This window comes from Solea solea, chromosome 4 (assembly GCF_958295425.1).
Source record: "Solea solea chromosome 4, fSolSol10.1, whole genome shotgun sequence".
In the NCBI taxonomy this organism is placed as follows: Eukaryota; Metazoa; Chordata; class Actinopteri; order Pleuronectiformes; family Soleidae; genus Solea; species Solea solea.
The window spans coordinates 12,826,741-12,851,051 of record NC_081137.1 but is presented as its reverse complement, the minus strand read 5'-3'; the positions used below and the strand labels follow the sequence as shown (position 1 = coordinate 12,851,051).

Below are 24,311 nucleotides of genomic sequence, written 5' to 3'. Positions count from 1 at the left end.
GTGTGCTGCCCAATGCAAATTAAATCACTAGTCAGTGAAATTTACACTGGTGCAGAGGAGATGGGAGGATAAGTTCACTTTATGTTGTAATGAGGCTTTATTTTTGGCCTAATGTAGGACAAGGTGGTGCAGGTTCTATTTTAATCCCTGTCGGGAAATATGAAAGTCACAGTGCTGTCAAGTCCAGGCAAGCCAAAACAAGGTCTATTGAGAGTACAGAAGAACACAAATCGATCATGTAGTTTACTTTATCAACCGATGCTAAAGCCATTTCAGCAACGTTTCTTTCTTCTCACAGACTGACATTTCACAGGTGAGACTTTCTCACTGTGTTTGAACAAAAAAAAACAAGTCTCTTTGTCTCTGCCTGCAATATAGATGAACTTTTGTCTCTAATGAGGCTGGTTAAATTACAACGTCTGCCGCAGCAGTGAGTCTGATTAGTACAGATATAATACAAAACACATTGCAAGAACATCTAGAGCAGAGCCGAGGCTGCAGGAACGGAACTTGTTGAGGAGGGAAGATAGCTCGTATCCAGCTGAGATGAAGAGATTGAGGGAGGTGGAGAGATGCTGTGATCTGTACAGTACCTGGTCTGATGGAAGAGGTTGAGGAGCAGGAGACAGATCCACAAGCCCAAGTCCAGCGATTTGGGCTTCCAAAGTGCAGCCATATCAGTATAAATAGGAGACTCCTGTCGAACAACAAAAAAGCTCAATTAGTGACAGGACAATACAGTTAATGATTTGTATTTATATAGCGCTTTTCTAGTCTTGATGACCACTCAACACAACAGTTTTGGCATTCACCCTCATTCGCATCTACGTGCTGCGCATTTTCTATTTCATACCCATTCACACAGCCGTCAGCAACAACGGAGGGTTAAGTGTCTTATCCAAGGACACATCGGCATGTAGCGGAGTCGGAAATCGAATCCACAGCCTTCAAGTTGAAAGACGACTCACTCTACCACTGAGCTACTGTCACCCTGTATAGTCAGTCAGTCTCTGCCACTTCATCTATTCATTATTCTGAGAGTGTTCCAGCATTTTTACCCCATTTAGCCTCGAGTGTATGACCCTTGTTCTCGTTGACTCTGCTCTCTGCTCTCTGCTTAGTAATTTTGGTACCTTTTCTTATTCTGACTGAATGTACTAAACCTTTTTTGCATCAGTAAACTACAACTTCTTTCTACAACCTGCTTCAGAGTCCACTTCCTGCCCCTGTCGCTCTCACGCACACATCACCTTGCTCTCCTGTCATTCCCCTTACTCTTTTGCAAGCACAACAAGCAAGTGTGTCAGTCAGCGCGGCCTACACACAAGAACCAGTGCTGTCTAACTCAGTGAAGAGAATTTACATTAAAATGTTGGTCATTCAAGTGCAGTGCTGCCACGCATGGGAGGAATAGCATTAGGTTTATTAGTGGAAACGCAGGAAATTGGTATGTAATGAGCGGATAAACACATATTGACATTTTATTATCATATCAGGTTATTTATTTCAAGAACCTCATTGTACAGAAAATTGCCTGATAGTAATCAATCTAAAGGTGTGTCATGTCAGTGTTATGTTTAAAAAAAAAGGCACTCAAGAAAACATTTATACATGTTGACACAGTCAAACCAGAGCATATAAAGAGCATTATGTTTTTTTTTCTATTTTAAAACAAACACAAAATCAACGACAACTGACGGAGTACTTCTCACTGGTTTGGTCACGGTTTCCATATTTATTATTATATTTATTAACAGAGCAAATGTGCAGCAAAGTAAATAAGCACAATAAAGTGGAGCATTAAACACTGCTGACTAGCCCATAGTGGATAAGAACATGTTGTTTATTAATGTTTTTAGCAAATAATATATTTACTGCACAAGCATTTTATTCAGTCAGGATTTTGCAATACACACACCCACTTCATCCACAGCTCAGAGTTAACTAGAGGCTCTCAACGCTTCATTTATATTCATCTCTTTGTGCACAAAGTCATTTCACCTTGTATAGAAAACTAGAGCTCATGGATAGTGCAGCTCCAAACACAGCTGTTCTCTCCCGCATGCAGACTTGTTTCATTTTCTGACAGTAATTAGCTCTGGCTCTAATATTTCCCGGTGGTCTGTTTGGGGCACAGTCACCTCTGAGTCTCCCGCAGCTGATCCAAAACAAACCCGGATAACATGCCTGGCAGTGCAACTCATGTAATGTCAAAGACTCAAACAAGTATTGTCAATTAAACAAAGAGAAATGAAGGGCTCTTTGTTACACCTGACACAAAGCGGTGCCATTGCTAGTTTACAACCAAAGTTTCACTCCCAGCACCCATGTGTAGGTAGCAAATGCACTTCTATCAGTCCAATTAACAACGAGCTATGAGGATTGGGTACCTTCCACAGTCGTGGAAGCTGGGCTTCCCTGGAAGCGACGATTTGTCCAATTACCATCAAGTGAACAAAACATATTCTGTGCCATTCCATAGAGAACAGTTGAAGCTGAGCTTCAAGGGGTTTTAATGTGGTGGCTGCTACAGGAATACGAAAATCACGCAAGACGATCCTTCATCCGTGATAAACAGTGGATTCTTAACGTACTAGTGACACCATAGCTGAGACACAGGGAGGAAGATACAACATCACAGAATGCATCATGTTCCTTAGCGCTCATGTGATCTTAACCCTTAGTGCTCATGTGGCACAGATATGTGCTGCAGATATTGGTGCACCCATGGTAAATTGTCAATAATACACAACTCCTTATATGGACATCCTGGGGGTGTGTGTTTATAGGTCACATATTCAGGCTTTAAAAAAATGTGGGTTTTTTTCGTCCTATGTGTTGTTGAGTCAAAGTTCCGATTCATTTTAAATCACATTCTTAGTAGTGATAGAAAGTAGCAATAAATGTGCAGCAGTCATAAAAATAGACATGTTTTTCTTGAACTTTGAACAGTGACATATTTCCACATTTCACAAATTCAATCCGATTTTAAACATTTTGAGTACTTTTTGCTCAGGTGTGTTTATATAGTTGTTGAAAATGAAAAAAAAATGTTTCATCAGATTGCCTAGGTTGTGCTGAAAAAAAAGATATAAGACACTGTATATTGCACATTCTTTTAGCCTCTGTATATACTGTACCTTTTAACATGGTAATGGAAAAAAGCAGCTGAAATGCTCTGTGTTCTGAGGCTTAAAGTAAGAACACCTGCATAAAACAAATCTAAGCACAGTCAAATCGATAAGGTACAAATTATGAAGGCTAGAGTGCACATATAGAACAGTATGATTGAAAGATTGGTATCTACAATTATCGCCTAGGAAAGGCTGGAAGGAACATTTCCTATGAGATGTGATGATTTTTTCCTTTCAGCAGTCATGTGATTTTGAAATGGTGATGGAAGTGGTTTCAATTAATCAATCTGTCAGTCAAACTTTATTTATACAGCACCTTTCGTGCAAAGGTGCAGCACAAAATGCTAACATAAAAAAAGAGCTTTTAGCCATGACAAATTTCCCTGAGGGAATACAATGAAGTATATCTGTTATTATTTGAAGCTATGCATTAAAATGTAATAAAGCAGTAATAAAACATAAATGATAAAAAGAAGTATCTTAATATAATGTAAAAAAAAAGCTTGTGCGTTTGACCAGTTTACTCATTCATAAACTAACAATAGTAATTAAATAACACTAAAATCACCCCAAACCTTAAGGAACTGACTACCCATAAAGCTGTGACACAAACATTAGGCAGTGGAACGGTTTCCTTGTGTTAAATATCTGCACTCTTAATGTTGCATATTTGTAGCACTGTAATTGTAGTAAATACTATAAGGCGGCGGCAGTCTGGCGATTTACGGAGAGATTAAATGACCCCCCTCATTAAAAATACATGCACGCAGAAATGGGCATGAGTGCTATTGCAGGAAGCCAAGAAAAAAGAAAACCAGCAAGATGAGAGAGAGAGGAGGCCAAACAATCCACAGACGACTGAGGAACACTCGAGTGCACTCGTGTGTAGCAGCTGTGTCATACTTGAAAGGCTTTTATTGTGCTGTTGTGCGATTCGTCCCTGCTTTATTGTCGCCATCGAGAGGAAAGATCAAACAAGCACTCTTCTCTGGGATCTACTGTTCTCTCCATGTTATTGCAAAACACTGATCATTGCATGAGGAGTAAACACATGTAGGGATAAAAAAAGATAATAAAAAGTTGCAGTAATTTTGCCACAGTCTGTGACTGTTCACGTATGCCATGCTTCTCCGAGCTGCACTGAGATTAAAACACTTATCGGGAGCCATCTCGATATTGACTGTAGCTGAGCACCAAGTTAAATGAAAAACCATACATCATGATTCTGGCAGTGAGACTTTGGAGAAGAAAATACCTCGCAAATTTGCTGGTTATTTGAAAATTCCTTGTGTGATGCCATGGGGCTGCAGATTTCTTTGCAACCTCGTTTAAAATAATAACATGATGCTAGTGTCTGAGAGGACGGTTGTTTGTCTCTATGTGTGGCCCTGTGATGGACTGGCAACCTGTGCAGGGTGTGACCCCGCCTTTTCGCCCCATGTCAGCCGGGATTGGCACCTGCATCCTCCGCGACCCTCATGTGGAGGATGAAGCGGTAGAAGAGGAGGGAGTGAGTCATAACATGATTGCCTCACGGCACGAGCCAGGTACCGGCTAGGCAGCAATAGCGTTATTTTAGATCATGGCAGAGAAAAAGAAGCAGAGAAAACTGTTGTCGGGGCAAGCGAGGAAGAGGAAACGACTGTCTGACCCAGTGAGTGGCCAAACACGAGTATTACATGTCATTTTTACATCAGACCAGCTTTTTTCGGATACTGAGATCTGAAAACCAACATATATTGGTGGTGGTGGTGCTGGTTCCAAGGCATAGGCAAATCGAGATGGTTGTATAAGGAAGGGCAACGAACGTAAAAATCTATGCAAAAGTCATTAAATCTATGCTAAATCAACAATGCAGAGAAAGAACATCCACTGTGGTCACCAGTGGAGCAATCAAGGGGAGAAAGTAACTAGAGTGTTTATTCAACACATCTGTTTGTCTGAGGGAGTTTACAGTTTAGTAAAAAAGTTTTTGTGGATGGTTGATTGAGGAAATGTAATAACTTTTATGGACGTTGACGATGTCAGATGACCACTTTCCCTCAGAGAAAAGAACACAACAATGGAACAAAGACAGAGTTACAGACTGAGATGGTAAGAATAGGAAAGGAATAAAAAGGAACAGTGTTGCCAAAAGAAAATCGACAAGCAAGAGTTAAATTCTGGAATCTGTGGTGGTCAATTTACCAAATGATGACTCATTCTCCCTGAACCACTCTTTCACAATTTGAGCTTGAGGAATCCTGACATTGTCATCTTGGTATATGCCCAGAAAAACATGGTTATGTATACTTAAGTTTAGTTAGCTGACCTAAATTTGTACGGCAATTTTTAGGGCACATAACGTTGCTAAACTTGACCGGCCATAACACTGGCCTCAATCAATACGAGCCTTTCCTTCTGTTTGTGCGTCAGATTTACCCACTGTGTATTCCTGCTGCAGTCGACAATGGTCCGATGAAGAGGAAGAAATCGGACTCAAAAAAGCCTCAAGGGAAAAATGGCTACATATACCGGATTCCTCTTATTGTTAAAAGTGAGTTGGCTGTTGATTGCAGTCCCACACGCATGGTTCTGAAGATTTCTGAAGGGCTCCATCACTGATCACACAGACTGATCAAGTTTATTGAAAATGTAAATGCAATAATTTATTCTGACTGCTTTACCAATAACGTATGAAACATGTTGACAATTTCAATCAATGGACTTACAAGGAAGTTGACAAGAATCAATGGCCATTGTCGTCCAGGATTGTAAATCCAAGATGCATGAGGTGTAATTGACGTACAGATGTTTACAGTTTACTGAGTCCATCTGGCCATAAATGAAGCATCTATCCATGTATACACTATCCTTCCCTGTTTAACTAGACCTGGAAATCTCTACCAAAATACTACAATGTTCAGATTTCTCTTCCTGCACTCACCCAAACACCCTCCAACAGTTAATTGAGTCACCACATTAAGAGCCAAATTGTACTTCCGTGATTTCTGCCTCATCTCCCTTTGAACAGATGTCATGCTCAAGGGCAGACCAAGTTCCAGACTGTGCCAAATCTCACCAAGCTTGATAAATGCCGGCGAACGGAAAACTACAGCTCTGAGATCTATTCTTTCTTCTTTTTTTTTTGCACATTTTATATTGCTATCAGTGTTTCCAGCTATCATTTAGGAGATTCCTCCTGTGCATTTTGTAAACTGGCCACTTTGTTAAATTAATTAATTCTGGATTATAATCCGTTATCTTAAAATTTTATGCTCCCCATAAAAGGTGCAGGATGCCGCCTGGAGATGGAGGGCATCGTTCCCTCGTTTTATAATGTCTGTCTGCAAATTGCATCACTAATTTCCTGACATATTGCCCAACCTCTTCAAGTCACCTCCAAATGGGGATCATCACTGCATCTGTGTCGTTTCTTAATCTGTTCATGTCCAGTGAGAACAAATCTTTTGGAATTACTTTGATTTTCCTTTGCCCCGCGGTTAACTCGCTGCCGTTTCACCACTGGGAGTCATTATAGTTTTTAGTTGTTAACAGGGAAGATGAGTTCTCATTTATAAGACAAGGGCAAGGATACTGGTAGACTCCATTAACTCATTCCGTAAACAAACGTTTCAAAATGACTACAGAGAGAAAAAAAAAAAGATTTAATTTCTCCCACTGCTCCCATCTACATTTCCTATAGCATCTCTATTCTACTCTGTTAATTCAGCTCATATTTCCTCAACACAAGCACCAAATTAGAGCTACGGTGAAAAATCATCAGCAAAGCTGCCTTAAATAGACGGCAGCTTTGCAAGTGCCAGAAAATCATTTCCATAAAAATATGACAAGCATCCAGTTGTTTAAATAACTGTCGACAGTTGTTACCAATACCTGTCATGCAAACCTGGGGTTCCTTAAACTCAGATTGAGCTTTGAACAGAGAACCAGAAGAACGGGAATAAAAAAAAAAGAACCAGTGTTTTAATTGTCAAATTAAAAATAGCTTTCCCAAGGTGACAGCAGACCTAAAGAACCCCCACCATATCCTGCTCTTCTCACATTTTTTTTCACTTCTGCTGTCAGTGTATTTTTTTTTTACTGGGGGGAGGAAAAAAAAAAAAAAAGCATATGTGCTGATTAATATAATCACTTTGGACAGAATTAAAAAGGCTGTAAAAAGCCTTTGATTTGAATTAGCAGAATAATCTGACGAGGGATTTGCTGCACAACACAGATAATAAATGTTAAAACAAGAAGTGTCAGCGCTAAAGAGATGTCAAACGCATGTCAGGTGTGGGTTGCTTTGTCTCTTGCTCAGTTTTTTTTTTATCGTGTCGCTGTCAGTCATGACCCATTAAAATCCAAACTGTAATGAAGCTTCAAGGTACAAGAATAAAACACATCAGTGCGTTTAATGTGCCCACCAGAATGTCAAGGAAAAGCTAACATCTCAAAAAAGACCTCGTCATCCAATGCCGTAATTGTTATATTTAGGACACAGCTCTATAGTCGTATAATCCAAATGGCTGTTACTTAAAAATAGACCAAAAATCCTATCACGGCTGTATTGATGTAACAGTCGAGCACCGAGCACTGAGCAGTTTATTATATAAACATATGGTTTAGCAGGGCGTCAAAAGAGAACTCCTTTATTTAAATAAATATTGCTGCAAAACAGATGGATCGTCCCTTCATTTCTACAGTTACACAACGTGAATAACACCTTCTGTGTTGTCATACAAAGAAAAGCCTTCATTGTAAATCACAGACAAAGTCTTCATGGGCAATTTCTCAGTATTATAGCAGAGAATGTGAAACCAAATGGGGAAAAAACGACAAATGAAGTTGGTGACACTACTGTGGAAGGATGATTATTTTCATTATTAAGGTATGAATGAGGTGGACTAACAAGCATTTTTTACAGTACATCAAATTAGTGAAAAGGTGAAAATAAGGCTGACACAGTCAGCAACATGCAACACCTCACTGGGCGCCAGCTTGAGACATGAACACTCCCTAAAGCTGTAAATATGGCAGCCAGCAGGGACACACACACAAAAGGCTTTTATCAATATAATATCAATATCTTACTAATATGTTTGTCTTTGTTTCATTGTTAGACGGCCTTTCTCCCCACTCTCCTTTGACATATTTGAACATTGAAAAAGTGGTGGGGTCTCCTGCTGGGTTGCATGTAGAGCTGAAACAATTAATCGATGAATCGATTACTAAATGAATCAACAACTATTTTGATAATCGATTAATCGGTTCAAAGCTTTTTTTCATGATTAAAACAAGATTTCCGATAGTTTAAGCTTCTTAAATGTGAGTATTTTCTTCATTTCTTTGCTCTGGATAACAAAGAAATCATTAAAGGTTAATCATTTTGGTTTTTGGACAAAACAAGACATTTGAGAACATCATCATTTCCAAGTTTGACAAACACCGCTTTATAAGGTTTTCTGATATTTTATGGACTAAACCATTAATCGAGAAAATAATCGACAGATTAATCGTTAGTTGCAGCTCTAGTTGCCTGGTAAGTTTGTGTCGGGTAAATCCCAGTTGACGATTTCAAACACTGAAGTCACATAACACATTTGAGTCAACGAGTGGAGAAAGTAGTGAATTGACAATTCCTGTGTGCTGGTGATCACAGATATGGATTTTGTATGGACTTTGGTTGGGGAGAGTGAGCTCTTTACCGAATGGTACAAATTTTCCACTAGGCTGATAACATCCTAAATTCAACAATATAGATTACACAGACGTTTACTTTAATGGATTAATTCTAAAGGTAATAGATAAATCGTTTATTTATTTATTATAAACAAAAAAATATGGAGCCCCAGAAAAATAATTTATTTGTGGTCACAAAATACTAACTTGTTTCCAGGAAATATGTAAAATATGTGCTCGAAATACTAATTAGTTCCCACAAAATAGGTTAAACATGCGCATGCTAAATATCAATAACATTCTCATGAATTACCTTGAGAATTGTTTCGTTGCTACCTGTAAAGGAACCTGGCTCTTAATATTCTGTTTAAATACCTCTCGCTAATAAGGAATAATAATAATTCTTGCAGTATTTAGTATACTTTACAGGTGCTGTTATGTCTGGGGCTCCGTAAAAAAGCTCTTAAAACAAGAAATAATACTTGACCAAGCCACACGAACTGGTCACAACTGTTTTAAAATAGCAGTGACTGACATACAGTAATTAATGGTGTCAAATAATGTGCAGCAAAACCAAGGCTGCTCTGCACATGGGGCACAGGTGGACGTCTAAGACGTGAAGACACATTAGGTTTATGTTTTGGGTCGGTGCGTTATTAAAACCATTATATTTGTGTCACTACCAAATGAACGATCCTGTGGGCCACCGTGCCTCCGGCCACCGGGGGCCCTTTATGATTATATTACCGCATGTGATAATTTGTCAAGATTTAGGTTTGTTGTTCCTCAGACATGTAATGAGAGTACATTGGATCTATTATGAACACAGCGCCACGTGATGATGAGATGTTGCCGTTAGGGCAGGAGGAAGATAAATTTCATGCTGTCACTTTCTATTGGCTGTGCCAAGGCGTAGCTAATTAATGTTCAGAGCAAGTATGCGATTCTCAGGTTGCTGACAGGCACTATAAAATAAGCCGGAGACAGTCCACATGGCCCTGATTGTCCATTTTAATTTAAAGCTAAATCTATTGAGTCTGGTTATAATTTAGGGTGAAGTGACTTGTGTAATAGTTTTAGAAGTGCAAACCTAGGAAGCAATGCGGTCTCTAACTTTCTGATTGTGCCAACATCTACTTTGAAGTTTAATTTCCTTTGGCTGCACTTTCACAGGGCATGTAAACATTCTAATGTTGTTCATTGGCATAAATAATTTGTTTAAAAATATAGATGGAGTTATTTTACTGAGAGAGATTGTTGAAAGTCATAAAACCTTTTGATTTTGATAAAAGGAAGTAGGTCAAACCACCCACACACACACACACTAGTGTAAATCAATATGTACACCATTATCATGGATCACTTAAAAAGAACACACTTACAATTATGATAATGATAAATTAAATAATTATAATAACACTTTTGCTAATGTTTTTTGTAACATTTGAGCATCTTCTGTAAACTTATATGAACCAAATAGGAAAAGGTTTCATCATTTTCCATTTACTAATCTAAAAATACCCCCAATGTTTTGTTTATTTAAGGAAAGTAATATCTCTTTGATTAAGAGGCATTATAAGAATTCAAAGCAGATTTGTTTCAACAATGATCACATTTGTAATGTTTTTTTTTGGAACATCAGTTCCATTAGTTCATTTGTTTTTCTCTGTATGGACATTCATCCATATTTGTGATCATCGTATGTTCATGTACCTATACCTACACCTCCCCTTGCTTTCCATAACATCATGATCGCTTGCTGCTGAGAAAACGGGCTCATATACAACTGCTCCCTGGGCTGCATGATCTATTTCAGCACTTTTTTCTTTATTTTTTTACTAATCGGTGCATTAAAGAGAGGGAGCAGAATCCTTACACTGTTTGATGGCTCTAACAGTCTCCTGTGTCTGAATAAAGATCATTTGGCAAACACGTCGATTTAATATTCCTCAAGCCAAATGTTGCAAAGACGACGTATTCTGTGACACGCTTGGCTTATTCTCTATAGATACTGCTGAATCTACAAAACTTTATATCCATTTATCAAATCCGTAAAGTATACAATACAATACTAAATGAGCTCAATTTAGAATGTTGACACAATAATAGTGATGATTAAAGGTGTTCCATATTTTATAGCAACCAAATCATTTTTCACAGAATATTTTAACATAACATTTCTGCAGATCGCAATCAGTTTCTCTTAAAGTGATAGCTCAGGTCCTTAAAGTCCTGTATGAGATACTGGCACTCCTTAAGTCTAAGATATTTTAAGAATATGTGACCAGCCACCAGAAAACCAGCAACAAGTCAGCCCAGTATGAGCCGGGTAAACAAAGAAAAATCAATTTTTTTTTCTCTCTTGTTTTTCATTTTTATTCAAGTGCTTTTTGTAACAGAGAAATTTCCCCTCTGGGGATGAATAAAGTAAATTCTGTTTCTTATTAGTCCACTGAAGTGCTTAATAACACTACATTAAGTTAACTACATTCATTCTTTTCTCTGGGAACCCCCTGCAACCTCTTCATAGAACCCTCAGGGCCCTAGACCTGCTATTGATAACAATTGTTCAAACTACTACACCGGTAGGGGGTTGGTCTATAACGTGATGATACTGTCACTTGGCTCCCTAGGTAGGTGCAAATCTTTGAGGCTAAAACTCTCACAAAACCAGTGTGAGCAGTGCCTACATTCAAATGACCCCATCGTCTTCAAATATTTTCAGATTTCCATGTGTTAGACATTGTTGGAAAACTTGGAAACTACACAGAATATGTAAATAATTCCAAATGCCTCTCGACTTATTCCTGGTTTTTCCATGGCAATGCACATATTTGATACTTTAGCACACTATTCCATGTTACTTCGCTTTGCAAACCACTTTTTCCCGGCAAAGTCTATACAGTAAAAAAATGATTTTTACTTTACGAAACACAGGAGTAGTTGATTCACTGCTGCCGCCACCAGTGAGTTCATAAACCTACCAAACCAGCCAGCAGTAGACCAGCACCTGAGTCTGTATCTCATATAACCATGTTCATAAAGCCTTAAAAGTAATAACTTAAATTTGAAGAGTGTAACTGAGAGAATATATTACATTAAGTGTCCATGTCCTTGGAATAATACTGATTGCATGGAAATGGGGATTCGGTCAAATGAAATAATCGTGTGAATCAACATGAGTCTGATGATCAGAGGCACAGAACACCAAACTACAACAGTCATAATTACCAAAACAAACAAAACACACCTGGACAGCAGCTGCATCGAGGGACAGGGTGCTTACCTTGTAGGCAAAACCTGTCAGAGTACATAAGGGATTTCTAGTGAGGAGCACTACCTTCTCTAGCACTCACCACCTGTGCACACGTACCACCTCAGGTCCTTGTTTCAATGTTTGAGACTCACTGTTTCAATGAACACTGTCGGCAGCAGACCTATACTTTTTATCATTTACGTTGTCTTAATGGCTAAGTTGACACATCTTTATGTTGTCATCTCAGTAAGCAGCACCTAAAGGGGAGCAAAGTAATTGGCCACATGTGAGCAATAAATATAAGAAATACAAGTCTGGTGAGCAGTTTAAGTGCCTTTTTTATACTGTATTTGTGAGTGCAAATGAACCCTCAGAACACAGAGCATTAAGGCTGCTTATTTCAATTGCCATGTTAAAATGTACAGAATATACAGAGGTTATAAGAATGTGAAATATAGAGTGTCTTTTTTTCAGCACTATCTGACCAACTATATAAACACACCTGAGCAAACAGTACACAAAATGTTTAAAATCGGATAGAATTTGTGAAAGTTGGAAATATGTCACAGTTCAAAGTTAGCTTGTCTTGTGAACATAAATAAATCGGGAAAATAAAACTATTTTGTGACTTTTGTGAATGGTATAAAATTAATCAGAACTTTGACTCAGCAACATGTAAGAAGACAGAAAAAAAGCCCCCCCACCACCCCATATGTCCATATAAGGAATGATTGCTTAGTTTGCTTAAATTGCTTAAAGCTTAGTTATGGTGTGTGCTTACTGTAAAAGCAACAAATCCAAATTTGTTATTTTATGTGCAATCAACATAATAAGTTAAAGCAAAAAGCCTAATGAGACTGAACATTTGCAGTGAGTCATTCTGGAAAAATTTGCATTTGTATCAAAAGGGTCTAAATGCTTTATTTTTTATTTCACATTATAAAATAGCAGTAAGAGATTTTATTTTTTTTCATTTGTCATAACAGAGAATGAAAGTAAGTCCATCTGAATATTTAAAGGTTACTTTTAAACATCTGCTACAGTCAAACCTTTAAGTTCACACAATGCTGATTCAGTATCAGCTCCACAAAACTTTTTCTATGTTCCTCAATAGAGCAGTAACGACATTCCCTTGCTGCAAGTAGGAAGTAATTCAGTCGGAGGCAACAGCAACATTGTGTTAGAATAAGCATGACAACTGGGAGTAGGTTGGAGTATGACTGCAAAGAACCACCAAACCACCCAATTTTCAGAAGTGAATTCTGCTGCTCAAAAATTCAGGTCATTCTGCAGTTTGAGTGCTTGCCCCTGCCCATCCCTGCTCTGCTGATGTATACATTTAAAAGCACAATTCACATATTTAAGAGAAAATGTAAAATAAATCACGCTTTTATGTGCAATATGTTAAACACCTCTGCGGCTCTCATTCGTTGATCTTGTCTGGAGCACATGTGACATTAGCCTCCAGACATCGGTGACAAAGTGCGCAGTTATAGTGACGTACGATTCGGTGGAAGCAGATGTCCAAGCATCACACATATTTCTATCCCACCCACTTTCACCCGTGAGGCTGTGACTTCTGTTTTGGTTTCGTTGTCGAGTGTCGCGATCAGTGAAATAGCGCCGCTGTATCTTGGCACTTCGGAATTCCGTTTTATTATACCGTCTATTTTATGTTATTTAAGATTTAAATAGTTGGAATGTGGACATTTGTGAATTCAGAATCGTCCACCCATGAATCGTGATGCATCTAAGAATCAATGTTTTCCCCCACCCCTAATCATTTGTGTTTATGAAGACCAAACAGAGGCACACTAATAACATCAACCCCCCCCCGGATAGCTATTTTACAGTCAAATTCTCACCCTTTAAATCATGATCAAATGTCAAGTCAGAACATAAGACTTAATCACACAAGACTCCTTCAAAGCTGATAGCATTACATGGCCAGCAGAGCATGGCCCCACATGGAGGCAAAATGAATATCTTGTGCATCCCTTCAGTGGATTATGATTACAGCTGGAACAAAGTATTTGCGTATGAGGAGGGGGGTAACCACACTGGCTTACAAAGAGGGGGAAGTGGGCACCAGAAGGAAGGGAATTAATTGTGAGATCTGGTGAATGGGAGCAGTACTCATGGCGGATTATCATGAAGGTGTGCTGTGACAGGATACAGTATAGGCGCAGCATTTTGTGGTTGAGATATTAGGATTCTACACACATTGCAGCAGATAAAAAGTGGAAATGTAGAGTTAGGATTTTTGGAGTTGGTTGGCAACATGTGTGGATGTTAACATTTTTCCAGCTGCTTCCATGAAAAAAATAAATCATGGACAAGGATGTAAGTTTGCACAGCAACAGCAAGGATGAATGATTTGGGAATAAATATCACAATTGACACATACCACAATTATGATTTGATATATCCTTCTTTTGAGTTAAGATTCAGTTAAAGGTTTAAAATGTGATGGAGCAACGTCACCATCAAACCATTGCGAGGATGAAACAATTGAATAATTCAATCACAGCCTTTTGCAAATGTCTAATTACAATGTTCAATGTGCGATATTGATTTTATTGTTCAGGCCTAATTATTAACAGTTTATTATCACACAGACTGAAGGGAAGGGGGTAAATGCTATATTTTTTCTCTTTTTCTATTTTGGTGAAACTAACAACAAAAATGTTGGATTTGGATTGAATGAACAAAATAAGCACGGAAGTGAGTCATAGGTTATATAGCAGCTAAGGCAGAAGCACTGGCAGGCTTCTCCTTTCTAGTCTCTCTGCATACACACGTATTTATCCAATTAGTTCAGTGACGTTGACTCAACGCAGTTGTGCACCGGGAAACGATATTGCGGAGGGTCAGGATGGTAACCTGCTGCTGTCATGATGCTCTGAGCATACAAATGAGTGTGTCACAGAAATGCATCCACTGGATACAGCGAGCAATTCCACTGCAGAATAACAAAAGATGGAGTACTGTGACATTTGGAAAATATAGAGCAAGTATGAGATGACACAATACGCAAAAGGTAGCTTGAACTATAGCAGAGGAAATTGAAATATGAGGTTGAAACCCTCATGGTGGTATGCCACGGTGGACAAAGTGTGCAGAACCACATTATTCCTGCAGCCTTTATTAAAATCAAGCTGCTGGAATCCTCAGAAATTACATTTGAAATGATGATGCACCCCACTAATAGACCCTGAGGGTGTCTGTATTATTCATGGACAACAGCAGGTTGCACTTGTTTGCATGGCAGTAATTGTTTCATGATTAACCTGCTGATTTTTCTCCTAATTCATTTCCGAAATAATTTTACTCATCCCATCAGGGATGCTTGTTGCATCAGTTCCGGTTTTGAAAGGCTTGGTGGACCTTTTCAAGCCATGTGGGTTGGCTGGTCCCATAAACCTCATATTGTTGAGTTTCAGTTCAGAGGATGGATGATAAGAGCCATGTAGCATAATGTTATTTTCTAAATCAATTCAATATTTATCTTCAAGAAGGTCATCTAAAAAGGGATAGTTTTTGATGGGTGACAGTCAATTTGACTGCTACTAGCAGCAAATTAAATGTGAGGTGGGAGATTTCTTTGTGGAGCATTTTTTCTTGTATTGCTTAAAATCCTCTTCACACCCGATTGTAACTAATTAATTAATGCATTGTCACAAAAATGAAAAATGTCAGTCAGCTGTGGAACGGACAGGCCTGTAAAAACCCCATCCTATCATATTGAACGGCCCAAAATAATTAATTGGAAAGTGATGCATCAATCAAACTGCCATCTGCCCCCCCTCCCCCCTATGCGCATACCCCTCTTCGTGCACTAAATGTGCATACACAGAAGAGCGCCAGAGCTAGCTTGCTAAATCCGACAAGACGTTTGCAGCAACGTCATGGCAGAGAAGGTGCCAACAATGGGTGTTGGTTGCAAACGAAAGATGTTTTACTGTCAAGAAAAAGGCTGATGCAGAGTATCAAGACACTGGGGCTGGAAAGTAATGACATGGTGGCCCTGTTTCTACTGGACCAGTAGGTTAACATAATGTCTTTGTGAACTTTGTGAGTATTTGTTGTTTTTCATTATTACGTTGTCATTTGAACAAGTATCCAAAAAACTTTCAGGGGACGGAAGCGTCAGTGAAAAGTACAGAAACTTACAGATGCTGCACAGTGCGCGTGAATCCGTGTTCGTTCCTGAGCTCTGACGGTGTAGCAGAGGGAAGTCTGAAGAAAGGGGCTTGGATGTTTGAATTCAAAATGTAGCCTGCTCCAACTGCTTTGTACCTTTAAGAGATTAAAGTGAGAGTTTAGTTTTTTTATGTGAGGCGCTGACTCTTCGTCAACACTGAGTTTGCTGTCTGAAAGAAAGCTTGCCCTCACTGTCAACATGGCTGCCATTTACACCAAGTCTACAATACCTCAAGAATATGTGATGTATGTATGGCACTTATTCCCCGTTTCTGACAGGAAACAGACATTTATGCACCTTTGTGAAGCATGCATTCCCTCTGTCATTTTGTGGCTTCAGAGAATAAAGAGTAAACTCCACAGATACATGCCGATCTTGCCATCAAGTCTGAAGCCAGATAAGACGACTTCAGGTGACTGCACTTACCAATACATGACAATGCTTTAGAATCACACCGAGCCCAGACAAATAAGTAAAACGCTAATTATATCACTTCATGTAACATGAAAATGATCTCAATAAATCATTTAAGCAATGACACGCTCAGACTAATTATCCGTCATTAAATGTGTTTATTGAGGCAAATATTTCCATCAGTCTATTCCAAACTAACTATTGTCCAATATGTGAGACACACACTTGTCTCCCCTGGAAGCACTGACCTCAGGGCAAGATGCAATAAATTATAAACAAGGAATAATTGCTTTGCACATTCTTATTCATATTTCATGTTTAGTATCCAACAAAGTACAGTATATTGCTAACAAGACATCTTAAGACGAGCCCAGAAGCAACTGCGGCTGTTTAAACTTTCCACAGTCTACATATTATTAATGAGATGAACCCTCCATGTCACGCTGGGGTTTCCAGGCATTATGCAAAATACTTTTTAATTTCCAATTGCTTCACTAGTCTTCTATGATATCCATACCCTGCACTAATGAACCACTGATTTAATGTACTCTATAGTGCATCTCTCAAGCATAAGAGGTGTCAGTTTGTGGTCCTTTGCACAGCCATAGGTTGGCTTCATTAACTGGGCAAGGACTGAAAGGCACAGTCTTCCTGGTTAATCAAAAACATAGTGGGTATGGCTCGTTAACTCTCATACAGTGCCAATATCACAACCTTGAGTATGTATCGATACTGATATAAGACTAATATAATCTTTGAAGGAAAAAAAAAAAAAACGGTTTATCAGACATTTATGCTACTGCTTCACCACCAAAATATAACCAGCCATTTCAAAAACATCATGCTCTAACTCTGTGGCAGACATTCGCAGCCCTCTGTGTGTCACATGGTGGATATCTTTCTTGACAGCATGTTGCCTTTGTCTAGAGAGGCATTTCTGTCATAACCAATACAGATAATGAGTATCATATCAACTCGTCCCTAAAAAGTAGAGCGAGAAATAATCATAAAGTCAGGTCCACTCAATGTTTCCCCCATGCCACACAGAAAAATAAATAAATATACCTCCAACACTTGACTTAAATCAAACATATCTAGGTCATAAAGCGAGTCTAAAATTGTGACAGCATTAATATTGACAATAATCCTCCAAAGTCACCAGAGAAACAGGGTAAGAAACTTAAACAGGGCACAGTGCAAACACCTGTCTTACTTCATCTTGTCTGTTAAGTCTTGACGTGTCACATGACATGACCCACTTAATCTCCAATGGGACATCCATGTCAATCAAATGCTCAACAAATCATTATGCATCACTCCAAACACAAAGATGGCCAGTGAATGAACACGTCCCTTGCTGTTAGCAGTGTCTGTCAGGCTGTCACTTCAGTGCAAGCTGAAAAATCTTGAAAAGAGCTTGGACACGCTTAAATCATTTAAAGATAATTATATTTTTGCAGGAAGAAATTTAGATGCTTAGGCTGAACTAGAAAATTCAAAAACTACCGGAAAGCAGATAAATAGAGCTTTGCGTTCATATACTTGATTGATGGTAGCCCTCAGGACTTGCAATGTCTGTTTCTCATTACCGTAATTCCTAAATGTGCCCAGTCATGGCAACACCAGCAACAAGTAGGCCAAGGGACATTTTGCGTTATTTACAGAGTCTGAAAGTGTTTTCCAAGCTTTCCATCAATGTCTAACGCATGGAAATCGGAAAATAGTTGAAGAAGATGTGGCCATTTTAATGTAGGCACTCCTCAAACTGCTTAAGGGAGAATTTTAGCCTCAAAGATATACACCTTTTGGGAGTCAAAAGACAGAATCATCACATTTACATAGCCCAACCCCCTCCTCGTCTAGCTGTCAGTGAAACCACACCTCCCTGTATGTGCTACTTCTCATCACAGAAACTGGAGAACAGATACTATTTTGTGAGCTATACGGAACAATATAAAAAATAATATAGAAAAAAAACTGGACATAATAACCTCTTAACATTTGAAATTAAATAACTTGAAAAATATATAGGAAGGGGGGTGGCTAATTCTGTAATCATTTCTTGTCCTTACACTAGTGCAGTCATTTTCCATCATCTGTTTTTGTTGTTTCTTTTCTTTTTGAAATAACAGTTTGCAGTGCAGTTGCAGTGAATAGAGTTTCATCGTTGCATAGTCCATTCTAAGTCAGGAGTTGCTAAATCATTAGCATCCCAGTCAATACTTCATACATAAAGCTGTGTCATTCACACATTCAAGCACATCGCAGAGCCACCGCTCCGTATACCTCTGACCAATTATACTTAGGGCCCCCAAAAGCTTAGCAGCGGCCCTGCACATCAGGTTGGTTTGTTATTCATATTATAGCAGATGCTCACATGCTCCCATTACAGCTTATAATACAATCATCTGATTGAACACAAGTTTCGATGTGCATAACATTTGCTTTTTAAAACAATACTAAGCTATAGTTAATAACAATGTAGCCTCTGAAACACAGTGGATTATTAAAAGACAGCGTCCAGCATGAAAAAACATGTTTTAATCCCTGTATGTGACTTCAAATGAACACTAACGTAACATAGATTAACGATGCTAATGAAAACTCACCCCATAAGAAGATAGAAGGTTAATAAGAGATTCGAGGTGCTTTCTTTTCATCGCTGGCGTCATGACGTCATCTCCGTACTTCAGTGTCTGTTCACCTCAAGGTGTCCACTTAGTCTCATGTCCTGCCACTCTCTTTTGGCCTCTAAATAATCCATCCGTTTGTGTATGAACTCTGGAGAAAGTCAGCTAGCTTGAATGCTAATGCGTTAGCATAAAGTCCAGGAGCACAGCAGAAGTGAGATCAGTGTAGACATGACCAGAAGCCTCTGTCTTCGTTAAGAAGTACAGCCAAAGATTTGTGCTGTAACAGCCACAATTTAGTTCTTCTGTCGTGTGTTTTTTCCTTTTCCTCATCTTCATTCAAAAGGTGAAAACACACACACATGCTTCTGGAAGCAGCAGTCACAGTGAGGAGCACGGGAGCAGCTGCATAATTAAGTAGCCATGCGTTTCCTGTGAGGAGCAGCTGAAAAAACAACTAAAGCAGTGGTTTTAAGACCCACAATACTGTTATCTGAAGCATGTAGTGGCTTCTTCGAAACTTCAACTTGCAGCATTTTGAAAAAAAAACGAAAATCCCTCATTTTGTAAAAAAAAAAATTAAATCTTCAGACTTCCCTCTGCCTACTTATTGCTGGTTTTGCGGTCACAAATGGTAAAAACCTAAACTGTTTCTGAAAGTAGTCCAATACAGATACCGATATTCAAATAGTCAGCCACCAAGCTCTGCAAAAAGCCTGGTATTAATTAACTATTTATTTGAATCAGATGTGTTGGAGCAGGGAAGCATCTAAAACACAGCAGTGGGTCTCCAGGACCAGGATTGAGGAACACTGCTTTAGTAATACACAGAATAAAAACGCCTGGACATGTACTCCAAAAACACACCGAAACTTTAAAACTAAAAGTCCAGGACTGACAAAAATGTTTGAACATATCTAAAATAGTTCAAAGTTTAAATTGCAAATGAAATTTTTTTTTTTTATCTATGTCATATTAGACTTCTTATTCTGTGAATAATTGTGTGAACCTGCAAAATCCAAATCCTGTTTTTTGTATTTCATTCCTTTAAACTTAAGATTTTAAAACTTAAAACCCAGGCGGCCTCAATATCATGATGGTCATAAGAGTGGTAGTTTACAAGTGTGGTTGTGTTAATATGTGTTAAGATTGCTATAGTGAACAGATGTTAAAGTGTGGCAAGACACTCACCCTTTTCTTTTGTTGCAGCATGGTGTTTGGGTAAAAGAGTCCCAAGGTGAACAGGAACTTATTTATGGTTCTGGGGCAGACCAAGTGTGAAGATAAGACAGGGGAACTTGTGGAAAATGGATATGACTTTTGGAATCTTAATGGTGATTGTAGAGTTTGTTTTTAAAAAAATAATAATAAAAAAACCATGTTAAAAAATATTAAGTTAAAAACAAATTGTTTGTTGATAGTAATGCTGTTGATGGGAAACCTGCAAATGGTAGTACCAGAGCTGACAATCAGGGACACAGTATAAAAGGCGCCATTTTACATCTGTCTGTGTTGCTGGTCAGTGCTGAGACATTTGTGCGTGTGAGACAACAGCGACCAGAGTCTGACACTCTCGAGGAGAGCCTACCTCCACAGAGAGATGATGTTAATGATGTTGATGACAATTGCAATGATCCAGATGAGATTTTTTAGCTGCAGAAGATGACATCGAGCATTTCCTGACCACATTTGAAAGAATGCTCATGTATGTCGCTGGCCTAAAGATGGATTGGCTGTGCGTCTGATTCCCCTGGAACCCCCTGGTGCTTATATTCCAATGGACATCAAATAATCTGAAAATTATGATAAAGTTAAAGCAGAGAAATTACACCTGAAACATATAGAAGACGATTCTGGTCATTGAAGACTGTGTCTGGTGAGACACCACAAGAACTGTATGTTTGTCTGAGAGACCTGTTCGCTAAATGGGTAAAACCAGACAGGTCCACAGTAAAAGACATATCAGAGACGATTATCCTTGAAGAGTTCTTGAGAATAGTAAATCCAGAGCTGGAGATCTGGATCGAAGAGCATGACCCCGACATGGCAGAGGAAGTGGCTTGCCTGGCAGAGGTCTTCACATCGGCCCTGAACAAGGAGCCAAAACACCACCTTCAGCTGGGAAAACCACCATGCCCACCCAAAGTAAGTCCGCTGGGGGTGAACGGGAGTCTGGTCAATTTCAGGTGAAGCAGTTTTCTAGCAATAGGCAGTTCAATTCCCAAACCCCTACATATGCCCAATCCCCAAACCCCAGCCAACAGAATGTTAGGTGTTATCATTGTAATGGGTTAGGTCATACCAAGCAGTTTTTTTCAGCCCTCAATCACACCAAGCCGTCTCTTCTCTCTATGTTCAGCTCCGTGGCCAACTAGAGTACAGACAGTCGGGGGGGGGGGGGGGGGTCGCACAACCAATGTCCTGATCAATGGACAGCGTGAGACGGCTTTACTTGACTCAGCATGTTTTCAGATGGTGGTTCTATCCAGTTTGGTTCCCGGGGGAAAAGCGGAGTGCAGACCACCTGTCAGAAAATCATTCAGACCATGCATAGCAACATTCAATATTTCTCGCTGCTTATTTTGTCCCCAGTCACAAGGGGGATCTTTTCACAACATCACTGAATATATGCATAACTTAAGAATGCATCTCTGAAGTGGCTTGATCCGGAGCTATTGATCACACCAACAGGCAGCCTATTCACAGGCAGGCTAGTAATTTAGTGGAAGGAGAGGCTATAGTCATTGATAACATAAATGACAGCTATACAGCCCTACTGTAATTGGAATGCAAGGTTTCACTCTCTGGTAATAACTATACAAAGAGCAGTGGAGTTCAGCACATGGACTCGACTGGCCCAGCAGAATAATTTGCACCATAAATCAAGCATCTCCACTGTGGTTCACCTTGAAGCTCTATAGGGTTGTCTTTGACACTTAGCCAGAAATTGGCTGGAATGTTTTCTTGTTTTTCATATCCAGTCCAGACTGAAGAATGAGTAATGTATAAGCCCCACGGATATAATGTACATCTTTATGATGTCTGGGGCTGCTTTCAAGAGCAACAGCATTTTCTGTATCAGCGTGTATTAACTGAATCGGATCTGTGGCTGCAGTAAAGCTCGCTTTCAGTTGGCAACATTATCGAATACATCTGAATGTGAGACAGATGTGACACAGGGCAGCATGACCTCAATAAAAGTGAAAAACTCCTGACTGAACCAGTGCAACAACAAACAGAGTAAATATGGATTTTAAAAACTGCTGTTTTCTTTGTTGTTGTTGGTTTTTTTTTGTAACTGCAGCGTTATGGGATCTATTTAAAGAATGATAGTGAGTCAGGTGGTATGGCAGGAGCAGAGGCAGTGGAAGTGTAGGAGTTTAAATACCCGGGGTCAACCGTCCAAAGGGATGGACAGTGCACAAGAGAGGTGAAGACGAGAGTACAGGTAGGTTGGAGTGGGGTGAAGACGAGTGTCAGTGGTGATGTGTGACAGAGGGATGGCAGCAAAAGTGAGACAAAGGCATTGTCTGAAAGACAGGAGGTGAAGGTGCTGGAGGTGGCAGAGCTGAAGATGCTGAGATTTTCTTTGGGAGTGCCCAGGATAGACAGGATTAGAAATGATCATATTAGATGGACAGCTCAGGTTTGGACATTTTGTCTGTTGCGGCACCCACCCAATAATGCAGCTTGTACTACTTCATCAATCACACAGAGATGTAAATGTGCGTCAGAAATGCTGAACGCTACCAAACCTAAAAAGCTTCACTGCTCCTCTAAAAACCATCTTAACCAGAGGAGAAGAAGAAGAAGAAGAAGAAGAACAGGTTCTGAAGTGGCGATGTGTTAACATATAGAAATATATTCAACTGAGTGGAGTGGAACTTCAAGAGAAAACTGTGGATAACCTTGGGAAGCAGCCAAGTTTAGCTCATGGTCTCTCGCTCTCTCAATTATGTACGTATGTGTATAAACACAGTGTACTGTGAGGCTGGGAAGAAGTGCATCCTTTTTTACATATTCCACTCCACTCTGTTTACAGTCACATATTTAAACCCTAATGGTTGCTGATGCCTGGAAACCTGGAGTGAAATTTAAACATTTACATTAAAAGTGTAAACCCCCTAAACCAAGCGGTTACTGCATTAAAATGTTGTCATTGGCTATTTTAGTCCATACTTGCGTCACTTGTACACTTTTTTTGTTACTCTCTTGTCTAATCAGTGCAAGACTTATTGTCCTAGGCTTTTTTAAACACCAGAGCTGTTGCTTTTCTCTCTCCAACACATGAAGTGTTTATGGTGTTAAGTCACTCTTAGAGATCCATCAGAAACTGTGACAGAACAGCGTGAATAGATTCATAGTTATTCTAGGTGGCTGTACTGTATTCAACATATGCTGTTATTTCATTGAATTACAAAGAGATAATTCACATTTTAACTTATCAGCAAGATATGTCAGCGCGGTGTGTTTGCCATAGGCAAGAATTGTGCACCCATTTCCACTGTGTAACACACAGGGATATTACTGCCGGAGTTCTTGCCAGAAATCCATTAAGATTGCAAGAAAAAAAAATCTAATCTTATCCCAAGCACAGGTAGTGCAGGAGACCTTGCGCTGTAAATTTGAATCCCACAAATCCTAAAACACACATCATATTTCATTACTGTCTCATTACATCACACAGATGGATAGAAGATGTATTACAATATTTATCTATGAGTGTGTTAGCACATGCACAGGAAATAAATTCAAAGCTTTTCCATCACCCTGCCTTGCCCCGAGATAATAATCACCTCTGCTTCCAGTGGCATGAGGTGAGTGTGACTTTGAATAAGGCTGTGATCAGCTTTGGGTCCTGCTGTGAGACTTTGTGGGTGAGATGTACTGGGTCTTTTGAGGGGGCCAGTAAGATCCCACTTAGCCTAAATGATGGCAGCTGTGAGGCTGCCTCTGGCAAGTGTGACTCCAACTATGGCTGCTTGGTCCTGCGTAGCATACAGCGCCAG

General features: G+C 39.3%; 1 protein-coding gene across 5 annotated transcripts in view; it reads right to left on the bottom strand.

Annotated features, from left to right (window-relative positions):
• gabra3 (gamma-aminobutyric acid type A receptor subunit alpha3) overlaps nt 1-24,311 on the bottom strand; it is a 115,339-nt gene that overhangs the window by 73,525 nt on the left and 17,503 nt on the right. For 4 of the 5 annotated variants that reach the window (XM_058628149.1, XM_058628152.1, XM_058628153.1 and 1 more), the window contains exon 2: nt 594-697. In XM_058628149.1, the coding sequence (XP_058484132.1) occupies nt 594-676 (83 nt within the window). In that variant the 5' untranslated portion in view covers nt 677-697. Of the gene's footprint in view, nt 1-593; nt 698-16,227; nt 16,354-24,311 lie in introns of all 5 variants that reach the window. The other variant, XM_058628150.1, reaches the window with a different exon arrangement.